The sequence below is a fragment of the Pyrus communis genome, chromosome 14, assembly GCF_041283825.1.
Source record: "Pyrus communis isolate YQ-2024b chromosome 14, ASM4128382v1, whole genome shotgun sequence".
Taxonomy (NCBI): Eukaryota; Viridiplantae; Streptophyta; class Magnoliopsida; order Rosales; family Rosaceae; genus Pyrus; species Pyrus communis.
The window spans coordinates 22,242,629-22,256,241 of NC_142578.1; the positions used below are offsets into that span (position 1 = coordinate 22,242,629).

The 13,613-nt window shown below is 39.3% G+C and overlaps 1 protein-coding gene across 1 annotated transcript; it reads right to left on the reverse strand.

Moving 5' to 3' along the window:
• Positions 1 to 263: 263 nt before the first annotated feature.
• Positions 264 to 3,643, reverse strand: SPC98 (spindle pole body component 98). Its single transcript, XM_068451551.2, has 3 exons — positions 1,180 to 3,643; positions 600 to 1,055; positions 264 to 504 (listed from the first exon to the last, which is right to left on the reverse strand). The coding sequence occupies exons 1-2, from the start codon at positions 3,633 to 3,635 to the stop codon at positions 761 to 763; spliced, it is 2,751 nt and encodes a 916-aa protein (XP_068307652.2). The 5' UTR covers positions 3,636 to 3,643; the 3' UTR covers positions 264 to 504; positions 600 to 760.
• Positions 3,644 to 13,613: the final 9,970 nt, after the last annotated feature.

Genomic DNA, 13,613 nt, shown 5'->3' on the forward strand with positions numbered 1-13,613 from the left:
GGACGCGAACAACTGTCTCTAGCAAAATACTCCATGCACAAGGATTGGAAATTTTTCGAATTCGTTTGAACGATTTGAACATAATGACGGGTTTTTACACGATTGCTAAACAGATTATCATCTGATATAGCCAACATTCTGGTTCCACACAGAACGATCAACAATGTTAAAGCCACCTAAAGAGTTTCCAACAAGAACGACATCAGTTTATAAATATAGCTAACATCGAAAACAAAATAGTAGGCAAGCGAGGGAAATGAGGATGCATAAAGTAGGCGCCTGTTATCTATCATTCAATATAATCCAGAACTATGATACAGTACAGACATACAAGCTCTAATGAGACACCTCCCAAAAAAAACTCACCCGAAAAACAAAACCTGAAAACTATCAGCTACGATACGTGTACACAATCAAATCCCACACCCTGATCTACTGATGCAATATACCTTCAAGTCAACTGTAAATCTTCCACACATGCCATCAGAAAGAAGCAAATATCATCTAAAAATATAAGACAAGGAAATCGTACGTTAGTCCTCAGAAAAATGTCAAATGCAATTACAACAGTCATGAAGGAGCTAAGGCTTTCCACTTACCTAACAATCAAGCAAAATAAAGTGATTTGGTTGGTCCCGTCAGCCAGCTGCAGCTGATTGTCAACCAGATGAGCAGAGACGACTAATGAACAAAAAATTAGTTTGATCATGTCACGAATTCCGATTGCATTTGCTTCAACTCGTATGGACTAGCTTGTTTTCTACGTACTAGGACGCAACTGGCTATAAAACTCAGTGAAGTCAAGCCGAAACAGGAGGAACTTTAAATCAACATGTTGTTGCATGGGTAACTTGGAAATAAAATCCTCAAGCAATGATGAATATTCTTTTGATAGTGTGTCTAAATCTTGTCCCATATTCCGAAGAAATTCACCAGCACGTTGTGTGAGGGCTTTCCTGCCCTCACTAATCCAGGATCCAGGCTCTGAGGACCTATCATTTGATCGCTTTTTTGTTTTACTCTTGTCTCGAGAGGGTAAAGAGGATTCCATGGTTCTGCAATAAACAATCTGAGACATTAGTTTATCAATAAAAGAGAACATAAGAAAAACAAAAGAAACAAGAAATGAGATAGCAGTTTTTTGGTTCACAAACAGTGATCATAGAAAAAGAATAGTACCTTGCTTGCAACTCATTAATCCCTTCAGACAATCGATCTGCATGACTTCGGAATTTCAGTATAAGATCAAACAAGGCAAAGAGTGAATTGTAAAGGGTTTGGGACCGTTCTCCAAGGAGAGATTTCTCCACAATTGAATGGAGGTACTTTTCATGTGCAGCAAGTAGATCATCAAGGTCCTTGGCCACCTCCATTTCGTCCAAGAAATGGGACCAGGACACCTCCAAGACTTCAAACATAATATAGTACTGCAAGTTTGAGACAAAATGATTCATTTCATCCCAAAGAACCTGGCATCGTCTCAGAGTTGAAAGTAACTGCAACTTAACTGCATGGGGAAGCTTCATAAATGAACGAGAGGTGATACAATTTGGCTTCATTGTCTTCCAGATACCAATAAGGGCATGCTCTACTCGCCGAAGCTTCCACAAGAAATTAAAAATTCTTAAATACTTTGTCATCACAGACTCTGTAAAAACAGTATCTAAAGGAACCCTTGCATCATATTCCAATGAAAACACATCCCAGCCCCTATCTCCGGTTCCATGTGGCATCATCTTTACCTTCAACCTATCCAATATGTCACGATCATCATACTGAGCATTAGATGCTCGGATTGCAGTTTCAAGCAATCCAGCTAGCTGAAAAGAGCTTATAGTGTTAGCAGGTTCAGAAAGCTCAGGCCCAACAATATCCATTAGATACTGAACAAAGTCACCCTGTCCAAGGAGTAAATACCGCTTTATTGCAAGACAGTGCTCCTTGAACTTATACTGGTTGTAAATAACATCCAACAAATGCTTATCAACTCTCTTTGCTGCTCCATCCACCAAAGACTCAAGAGCATCACCTTCACCATATCCAAGACCCCATCTTCTTGTCGTGGTACCAGCAGCAGCTGCGGCTTCTGTTGCAGCATCAGCCCAACCACGATCCTCACAACAGACACGAAGGAAATTGATTGACTTGCCTGTCCTCAGGATGCGTTGAGCAAGAGATTGTGAAATAAAAGAAGGAAGCATTCCGGCATGGAGCATGTAACCCTCCCTCCAAAGGGACTCAGCTTTCACTGGCTGGCCCACTACAAAGAATTCTGCAAAAACATCTTCTAACTCCCCTTCCAAAACCCAACTCCTCACCATCTCAAATAGAGGAGAACACACCCTCCGAAGTAAACGTCCCATGAACTCGTGCACCAATGGGTCACCATGCTGGGCATGCAAATGAATAGCCCCAGCCATTGCCCCACCTCTTAAGACCCTACATTTATCAACCAAAACAGCCATCAACCGCATTTTCACCATTGGCTCGGCAAACCAAACAGACAACCTCCTCAGTGAAAGATAATTCCCTGAGCTCGCTGTCTCTGAAACCAAAGGAATCGGATTCATCGACTGTGCTTCAAGCACTGCCAACAACTTATAATAATCGGAGAGCTCATCTTGCAATGCAGCACAAAAGGCCTGCCCAACGGTTCCAACGTCTTCAGATGGAAACCCATCCATACTCTCTGAAATATACCCTTTAACCTTCCTAAACAACCACCCCAATTCACAAAGCTTCCGAACCATAATGCGGGTTGCTCTAGGCACCTTAATCAGATCAGATAAAGCATAACCATCAGCACTACTATCAAACTTCACATACTTTCCATCAATTCCTTGGCAGGCATACAACACATCTCTCACCAAAACCTCTTCAGAAACTTCATTCTCTTCTTTAATCAAATTCACATACTCCCTAAACGCAATTTCGCGAAGATTTTCCGGGTCTTTAGAAACCAACAAAACCCCATTATTCCAACCCTTTTCCTTATTTCCCCTACCCACCAAAACCCTCGATTCCTTCCCCGATTCGGCATCATTAAACCCCAAATTCGGCAACAAAACCGAAGAATCCAACTGTGTCTTGCCATTTTTCCGATCCTCCGATATAATTTTAAGCAAATAAACGACTGCCCATTTGTTATTTACACTCCCCGGTCCGGTTTTCGACGCGAATTTGGTATAAAGGTCGGCAAAAGTGAGAGCTTGCGAGGACTTACCTTGAGTGGCGAGGCGGCGCTTGGTGGACTCGGCTATGGCGGCGGCGTCGGGAGCCACGGACGGATTTAATCGGCTGGAGATCAACCGGAAAGCGTAGCGAAGCGAGCTCTGGAATTCCGGGGTGTTTGGAGTCGGTGGGTGAGATTCGGAATTGGGGTTTTGGGAGCGGAGGCGGATGACGAGCTCTTTGATCAGATCTGCAACTTTTTGCTGGTCTTCTTCCTCCATTGGTGAGAGAGGAAGGTCGAAGTGCGAAGGGGAGAGTGGGGATCTTGCGAGTGTGGGAGTGATTTGGAGAAGGTGAGATTTTTGAGTGTGACTGCAGAGTTTTTGATTTGTTGGGCGCGGAAATGGGGTTTTCTTCTTTTTCGTTTTATTATCGAAAAACACCCTCTTCTTTTTGGGAAACATAAGTGCACATCATCACGAAGACGAATACAAAACTAATAATTATTAAGAATTTTAACGAAAAATTTCTGATACTGTTTATTTTAACGAAAAAATATATTTTTACACTAAAATATCAACTTTGATAATATTCACTTTACCCTTTATTTTGTCCTTATCATTAAAAGTCAAAATTTTCAAGCAATTTTCATTAGTTTTCCTATAATTCTTTCACATTTTTAACAATTTCCAACTAAAACAACAGTGTTATGAATAATTTTTCTAGAATTATTGACTAAAAAAAATTTCTCTAATACTTTGTTTTGCTAGAAAAGCAAATATAGGTCCTGGATTTTGTGGTCAACACTAGTTATAACATTTGCAAGAAAATTTATTTCATAGTAGATATGAGTCTAGAAAATTCGAGTAAAACGCCTATGCAGTCAATGATAAGCTTCGAGTCACCTTGAAGGATCCCTTTGGCCATTGCAAACTTCAAGGCATCTCTTATGCCTTGCCCTCTTCTTCTTGAACCGTTGGAGATGTCTGTTTGGGTTGGAGAGCAAATTTAAGGCCCTTACCTTTATCTTGCACCAACAGGTGGAGATGCTCTTAAAGTAAATGTCTTTGTCAAAAATAATATGCAATAAGATAAGCAAAAGAATACAAGTTAACACATAAGAGGGAGTATCATAAAAGCGCCAAATGTCTTTGTCAAAAATAATATGCAATAAGATAAGCAAAAGAATACAAGTTAACACATAAGAGGGAGTATCATAAAAGCCCCATGCTTTTTCTTCATTGGAACACCCTCTAAAGGATTGGTTAAACTCCATGTGGATATGGATAAAGAGTAGGAAATGGTCACTTAATATTATCACAGCATATGGCGTTAAGAATTCTTTTAGACCTTGACAAGCTGGGTTTTGTGTTAAATTCGGACCAAGTGCGATTCTCCAACGCTAAAATTTTGGAGTATCTTTTTAGGATTGTAGCTAGCTTAAATTTTTCTATGTACACTGCGTCATATGTAACCTCCTGAAAATGGGGAACAATGTTCATGTTTCATCAGCTTCCAACTAGAAAGGCAAGTCCTTGCCATTGCTCCAAGGAAATTGGGTTCAGTAAATGCTTTTATAGAGGAAAGGAACTACATGTTTAGACCATCTTCAACTTTAGAGTTAAAATCTAAAATTTAGGTTTTAGACTAACCCAATCCTTCTCGAATGGTTGGGCTTAAAATAAGTTTTGGGTTAAAACACAAAATTTGGGCAAATTTAACTCAGAATTCTGTCGAGGGTTAAAATAATGGCCCACCTTAATTTTAAGTTTAAAATTAAATACATTGAATTCAAAGGCTGAGATCAAATATGATCAAATATAATAGTAGAAAAAATATCTAACGACCCAAAATTAAATCCAACGGCTAAAACAATTTACAAATTATTTAAATCAAAATTCACCCAAAAACTCTATAAATACATGTTTCATGGGGTCGGTTTAATGAATTTCAACTTTTATCGGAATCTAAATATTTTTAGGTTAAAATGTTCATAAAATAAATTATGATAATCTACATTAATTTATTTTGAAAAAATGTTATCAAAAAAAAATTATCCTAAATTCATTCTTTAATAGTCTAAGGTTAAAATTTTATGACACACCCCGATCCGGAATGTCCAATAGGACTCCAAATCGAGCTGTGCTGGCCGCCGACACTTGGAAGGTGACGAAGCCATAAAGTGTAGTGATGTAGAAAATGTGAATAAATTTAAACCTAAAAGTACCTAAAGACAAGAGTGCGCTGTGAGTGGGAATGAACTCATTTCACACGCGACGTCAGAGCATAAGTAAAGTACAATAGTGTGGGTACGGATCATACCCTCAGAAGTAGCCACATATACTGAGATTTTCCAAGAATCCTCGTCGATACGAACTTTCAGCAACTAAAACTTGGAGGGGCGAAAAACAAGGGTGAGTGGGCATGAAAATAAAGTTTTGATAAAAACCTTTTGAAAACGTTATAACCTTTCGCTGTAAAACCCGTATAATTTTCCGAAAAATAAAAATACATACATATATATATATATATAAATCAGGCTTGAGAGCAATGAAAGCCAAAGTATGTGCCATGTCAAGTATCTCAATAATAAATATGTAAGCCAGGTGCTGTGAATCAATATAAAATGATATGTCAGCTGGAGTCACTTAACGTGACCTGTATGGCTGAACCTATAGTTCATTAACCAATTCTTGCACATGAGTCGGAACCACCTAATGTGGTCTGTACAATAGGCTAGGTGTAAATAGATACGCTCAAGTGCTATGATCATGTGAAGGCTATGCGAAGTATCGCAAGTCACCTACGAGTCGGAACCACCTAATGTGGTATGTACGACAGGCTGGCACTTGCCTTGGATCCAAGGTGAGCATATGGTGCGGGAGGTGAACGATCATGTGAAGGCTAGGCCCTGGCTTCGGGAGGAGTACTAACACCGGGATGCAGGATAATGAGCACTAAATGCATCTAAATATAACCATACACACTGCATTCACTATCATCAATATGCACTTACCTGAAGCTTACCTGGACGTCCACAGTGTTATGCAATAATATGCATATCTATACTAATGCATATACTAAAATGTAATGCGATTGACATGGCATTTAAAAACGTAAATCATTTTAAACCATTTCTGGGAAAATGGAAAACACACACACACACACACACATATATATATACATGTATATATAGAAAACCAAAATCCCACTCACCTGGAGTTTGCGCTACAACTCCCTAGCACAAACATTAAGGCGTCACGAACGATTGGCGCCTAGAACAATTATCAAATCATGTCTTAGAATTCTTATCAATAGAACATGTAACTTACATATCCTATTCGGGAAGATCCATAAGTCGGATTCCCAATCCGTAAGTTTCTAATATCCTCAAATATTATGTACTATAACGTATCAAAGTTTAGTGATGATCCAACGGTCGGATCGATGATTGCTATAATAATCGAGTGGCGGACCTTAATGGAACTAGGTTCAAACGATGGAAATTAGTCAATTGGACTTTACATACGAAATTGGAGAATCAAATTTAGCCTAGGAAGGTCAGGGGATGCTTCTGCCCATGTGCCTCCGCAGATGGTGGTCGGTCGCCCCGACTCGTCGGAAAATTCAACTATTTCTAAAATTTCTCAAACTTCACAGAAATGAAGATCTCAATGAGTAAAACAACTTTCATACCTATGACCAAGGCCAATTTGGCCGGGAAAAGCCCCAATTTCACAAAAACCCGTTGGCACCCTAGAAATGAGTGGTTCTTGATTCAACTCCAAACAAACTCCGATGCCTCAACCAATGTATGGGCTTTGTTCCAGACCTCAAGGGGAGTCTAATGGTGGTAATAATTGGAAGAAAACGTTTCAGATTTGGTAGATCTCGGCCACGGGTCTCACCGCACCCACAGGCTCATTTCTTCCCAATTCTGAACCTAATCCCCTCAAATTTGATATATAAATGGTAGAAGAAAGGTCTATATGATGGTTGGGAGTGGTAAATCTACCTAATCCATTGGAAAAATGATGAATTTCACTGGAGAAACCTATGGGTCGCAGCCGGGTTTGCGAGTTAAAGGGAATCCAGTTCGGTTCCCCTTCTCTTCCTCATTTCTCCTTTCCTTCCTTTCTCTCTTCTCTGATTGGTAACTCTCTCATCTCTCATTTCCTCATTGGTCCGTTTCCCCCCTCATTTCTCTCCTTTATTTTCCATTTGCACTGATATCTTTCTTTTCTTTTAATCTAGGCCATACACGTGGCTTTCCAGATTTTGCTCCAAAAATCTGGAGCTTTCTTGAACTTTATTAATTTACTAAAATGCCCCCAACTTAAAACGTTAATATCTCATTCGTTATAATTCCAAACTGCACTCCGTTTGTGCCTACGCGTCCATAATGACGAGTACTACGAAGATAAACCAAGAAAATGAATCTTACATAACTCGACAAGGCGGTCAACAAAAGTCAATGCATTTGCCTCGAAGGGCATTTTCGAAATTTCACATTTAAAAATTTATAAAGACTGTAACTTTCGGGGGTGGGTTGTTACATTTTAACCCATAACCATTGGAATAGAAAAATTGTTTCTATGTTAAAAACCTAAATTTTTTTTAGTTAAAAATTTAGGCTTTTTTTAGTTAAAAATTTAGGCTTTTTTTTTAGTACATCGATATTTTTACACTAGGGGAAGTTCGGCTAAGCCACACAATGGGTAGCCTAATTTGGTATGAGATTTGAACCTAAGATCGCTCACCTTCAAGAGAAGAAGAATACCACCAGACTGTAGTATTGAGTGGCAAAAATTTAGGTTTTAACCCCAAGTATTAGAGTTGGTCCTAGAAATGAAGGTTGCTGATGCACAAAATCAGTGAAGACTTTGGAACAACGTAAAATGTCAAGTTTGTGACCTTCGATCAGTTGCTTCGGTCGCCTAGTGATGCTAATGTGTAAAGAGATAGAGATAGAGATAGGGAAGCAAACACAATATGTACATGGTTCACCCTGTCTGGCTACGTCCACGGAGTAAAGGAGTTCTCATTAATAGTGAAGAGTTTACACAAATACATAAGTTTAAGCATAATCATCATTAGTAGGTTCTGATGACCAGTTTAAGTACAATAATGACATTCGGGATCAATTGTAGGAGAATGGTCTTCTTTTATAATTGAGGAGAGTCTCTGGCTTTTGTCCGCGATCGATGTGGGACTCTAGGAGCTTTATTCTGATGTTGACACGTGTCGTGTTGTGATTGGCCTCTAAATTTGAGGGAAACTCTTATGCTTCGGCATGAACCCCTTAGTGGGTCCTTGAAGGTATGACGTTGACCAGTGCTTGCTAGTTTCGGAATTGGTCAAGTATGGTATAAACAGTGCTCCCCTAAGTTCCTAAGTCAGGAAAGTTTCTCGGTTAGGGACTTGCAAAAATTCAAGTCACTGCGTAATCACGAAATTTCTAAGTACCAGAATGTAATAGCATATAGTGGGAGTCCCCTAAGTCTCCGAGCGAGGAGAGTTGCTGAAGGAGGTGTCTTGCTAGTAGCCAAGTTGTCAAAATAACAAAGCTTCACCTTTTTTCTTTTCTAAGTGGTAGCCCAAAACTCCTTTCTTATATGTTTTTTTATTTATGAAGGTTGTTAGGCCCAAAGAAGATGAGGCCCACACCCACTTTCCTTGTTGGTAGCCCTTTTCTCTTTTTTATTAGTTTGTGTGTGTGTGTGTGTGTGTGTGTGTGTGTGTGTGTAGGTTTATTGTAGATTTTGGTTCTAGGTCTTTTGTTTGGGCACATAGCTTGAATAGTTGAAGTTATTTCTAGGACACCATAAATTGATTTTGCTTCACACTATCTTGATTGAGAGTGTGTAAAGCTTTCTACATGTTGTAGTGTTGAAGCCCTTTTGGTTAAGGCTTTGTAGGTGAAAATTTTTGGTTGAAGCTTTGGAGGTGAAGCTTTTTTGTTGTAACTTTGTAGGTGAAGCTTTTAGGTTGAAGTTTTGTAGGTGAAACTTTTTTGTTGAAGCTTTGTAGGTGAAGCTTTTAGGTTGAAGTTTTGTAGGTGAAGCTTTTAGGTTGAAGCTTTGTGGGTGAAACTTTTTGGTTGAAGCTTTGTAGCTGAAGCTTTTAGGTTGAAACTTTGTAGGTGAAGCTTTTTGGTTAGGCACATAGCTTGAATAGTTGAAGCTAATTGTTGGGCACCATAAATTTATTTTGTTTCACACCATCTTGATCAAGAGTGTGAGAAGTTTTTTACATTTGTAGTTGCCTCCTATGTGTTGAAGCTTTTGTTGGGCACTATAAATTGATTTTGCTTCACACTATCTTGATCAAGAGTGTGTGAAACTTTTTACATTTGTAGTTGCCTCCTATGTGTTGAAGCTTTGTTGGCCTTCTTCCCATGTCATAATTAATAATTAATAATTATAAAAAAAAATCATTAATTAATTAATTTCCGATTTTTTTGGCAGATTTTTTTTTAATTTTTTTTTGAACCAGAGACAAGAAAATGTGGGAGAGACAACATATATAGATTGTGCTTCCACACTCTTGAGCAAAAGTGTGCGAGGCAAACCACACATTGTAGTAGTTGAAGGTTTGGAGGAACCATATAAATTGATTTTGCTTTGCATAGTCTTGTTCAAGAATGTGCGAAGCTTTCTACGAGTTGTAGTGTTTGCATTGTTACAGAAGGGAAATGTCTAGAGCAGATGCAAGAGGGCTAAAGAGCTTGATACTGAAGCCTTTGTTGGCTTGTAATAAGGCTTTGTTGATGACTATAACCCTTGTTGGTCATAAGTGCTCCCCCAGTTGGGTTGAGTTAAGCTTGCTTATCCCTCTTTTGAGCTGTAAGGCTTGAGGGTTTTTGATTATTTGTTAATGCTAAGAGTTCACATGTACAAGTTGTACCACTCATCATCTAGTTGGTGAGAAGAATGGTGAGTTGCTGAGGCAAAAATGTTTATTAATAGTACTAGTTGTACTTTTCATCGTCTGGTTGGTGATACGAAGGTGAGTTCCTTCATCACCTAGTTGGTGATAAGAGTGGCAGGTTGCCAAATAATATTAGAGTATGGGTTGTACTTTTCATCACCTGGTTGATGAGACGAAGGTGAGTTCCTTCATCACCTGGTTGGTGAGAATAAGGGCAAGGTGTCGAGGCACATTGTAGCAAGTGCCGAATGACAAAAAGTATGTTGACACCCTTTCGAAACTCAGTTGGCATATGTATGAATGTGTTGAAATGTATGATATTTATGTTGATTGACATGAGTGATGCTTATGAATGTTTTGTTATGCATGAAGGAATCCATGCTTTCGATATGTGAACCACATTGGTTGTAACACTTAGTGTCACTTACTTTGTGTCAAAGTACACATGTTGAAGTTCTGAGTTAGAGTATAGAAGTAGGTCAGCGTAGACCAAGTGTTCCAGTACTGGGAATGTAAATGACTCAGACGAAGTTGTTTGAATTCCCTCTTCATTAAATATTTGCCAAATGGCTTGTGCTACAAAAGATCTCAAACGGTTAAGGGTCAAAACATTTGTAATGTGTATGCTTTCGTATAATAGCATTTCCTTCAACACCTAGTCCCCTACTTTGAAAGAGTGAGGCTTGACCCCATGGTCATAATAGTTGAAGGTACGTTCACCGCTGGTTGTCTTGATACGAACCTTTATCCTTCTTATTGTAATGAGCTTGCTGAGAGTAAAAATCATTCCTCTTACCAAGAGACGAATACGTTTGATGACTTAGCGAGTAGCTAAAAGAGGCAGGAGAGGATGCAATGGGTGTCTGAATGGCCAAAACCTCCTCACTTGGTAGAACTTGACTTCCACTCCTCACTTGTTGATAGAGGTTAACCATATGAGGGTTTCCTTGGTATGTCTTTGCCTTGGCAAATGCATGATTGTAAACTTGCATCATCACCTCAGAGTAAGTCTTCCAAGTGTTAACATTGATCATGTACTTGAAGAAGTATTCATGCACGCGTACCAGGAAGGCCATGAGTGTTCTTTTATCATATGCCTTAGCGCAATGAGACTACTTATGGCTGAAGCGACCGACATATTCACCTAATGACTCGTCCGATTTCTGACTAATGGTGTATAACTCATCAGTGGCGTGTAAGCGATCAGCTTGGAAGATGTGTTGAGCCACGAAGAGTCTTCTTAGCTCAATGAAAGAATCCACAATATTAGGTTAAAGACGACAATACCAATTGAGAGCTCTACTAAAGAGAGTTGAGGGGAATGTGAGACGTCGTTCCTCATCATTGTATCTTCGGTATGCCATGGTAGATTCGAAGATGTGGATATGCTCAATTGGATCTTTCATCCCAGTATATGATTGTAAACCAAGCTTCTGTTTAGTTTTTCCTTGTAGAAGGGTGCAAATGATCCTCCTTGTTAAAGGGCTTAGCTTTGGCTAATTCCAGTCAGGTATTTTGGCCTAACATTCGGCCATCAACCTATTCACTTTTTTCAAGGAGCTGCAAAGATAAAGGAGTCCTGAGTGGAGTCAGGCACCATTAAAACTTTCCTTCGTACGCTTCCCTTATTTTTTGGAAGTATGAAAGTTTGGTCAAAGGCATGTGGCCTTTCCTTGGATTCACCGTACTCGTTTCCAGGACGTGTCCGCTGGAAGTTCCTCGAGTCTCCTACACCTTCCTGTCCCTCCAAGGCTTGTCATTCTTTTCCTGAATTAGAGGCTGACCTACGTTGTGGTAGGGGACTGAGCCCTTTGATGACCTTTGGATCTTTGATCTTTGAGCTTATGTGGATGGGGTTTTCTTGACGCTACCTCAAGAAGTCTCGATAGTCGTGATAAACAGCCTTCGATCCTTCTACTCCTTCAGCAATGAGGCCTCCCTCCACTTCTCCTACTTCAGGTCGAAGTAGTTGGGTTGAGAGAAGTCTCGCGTTGACCAACACATTGATAGGTAGTTCACTGCTCATTAGAAGCATTCATGTTAAAGACTGGTGACCCTTCATGTTGGAGGGCACCCAGGTAATGGTTAATATCCACATGGGCGATGGGTTCGTGAGATTTAGTCTACCTATCCTCGTGGAGCATCTTGAAGAGTTTATCATATTGTTCATGGATGATCTTATTCTTTATTGTTATCTTATTGTTTTGAGCCTCAAGCTCTTCAACCTTAGCCTGAAGAGCAAACTTCTTTCTTTTTTTCCTTCGTTATCTCACACTAGGCACAAGGGAGGTGTCGTTCTGCGTGTTGTAGCTTCCTTCGCTTCCTATGATAGAGAGGGATGCCTAATCAAAAGAGAGTGTATGAATGATGAAAACCAACTTGACAAAGCTGGAAAGAGTAGGAATAAGTGTCGTTCCCACAAACATCGCCAAATGTTGATGCACAAAATCAGTGAAGACTTTGGAACAACGTAAAGTGTTAAGTTTGTGACTTTCGCTCGGTTGCTTCAGTCTCCTAGTGATGATAATGTGTAAATAGATAGATAGGGAAGCAAACATAAGATGTATGTGGTTCACCCTAAGTTTGGCTACGTCTACGGAGTAAAGAAGTTCTCATCAATAGTGAAGGGTTTAAACAAATACACAAGTTTAAGCATACTCATCATTAGTAGGTTCTAATGACCAGTTTAAGTACAATAATGACATTCGGGATCAATTGTAGGAGAATGGTATTCTTTTATAGTTTAGGAAAGTCTTTGGCTTTCGTCGGCGGTCGATATGGGACTCCAGGAGTTTTATTTTGACGTTGACACGTGTTGTACTGTGATTGGCCTCCCGGTTTGAGGGAAACTTTTGTGCTTCAACATGGGTGCTTTGGCAGGAACCCCTTAGTGGATCATTGAAGGTATGACATTGACCGGTGATTGGTTGTTTCAGAATTGGTCAAAGTATGGTACAAACAAAGATAAACTTTTAATTTATTTTTTATTTTTTAAGGTAAATCACATTTTGCTCGCTTGTGGGTTAATGCCCATATAAGCCCAAGAACACTAAGGATCCAACAAATCCAAAGACAAAAAGTCTAACAAACAAAGCCCACCATAAGAATAACAATGCAACCCAAAAAAAAGGAGGGAAAAGGAAGAAGCCTGTGAAACAAAATGCTACATTTTTCACCCTTCTATTTTTTTTTTTTTTGAACAAACGATATTATCTATACTGAAGGGGGTGGGGGAGTGAGCTAAGTCTCACAATGGGCTATTCATAATAATATGGTTCAAATTCGCGTTTAGCAAGAATCGAACCTAAGACATCTCACTTATAAGTGAAATAGAATACAACTAGACCGTAGAACTAAGTGACTTGTAGTTGAGGTTCAATAACCTTTTGGTCTGAACCTTTGAAAATTTTACGAACACTTTTAAAGCACTTTAATTTGTGAATTCTTACACTATTGCCTTTTTTACTGAAATTTTATTACATGCATTAAACCACAAGGGTGATTTACTCTAT

Bases quoted from the DNA above. Each gene is read 5' to 3' on its own strand.
- SPC98 (XM_068451551.2), bottom strand. From the start codon at position 3,635: ATGTTTCCCAAAAAGAAGAGGGTGTTTTTCGATAATAAAACGAAAAAG. The intron at 1,056-1,179 runs GTACTATTCTTT...TGTTTATTGCAG, and splicing joins ATTAATGAGTTGCAAGCAAG to AACCATGGAATCCTCTTTAC.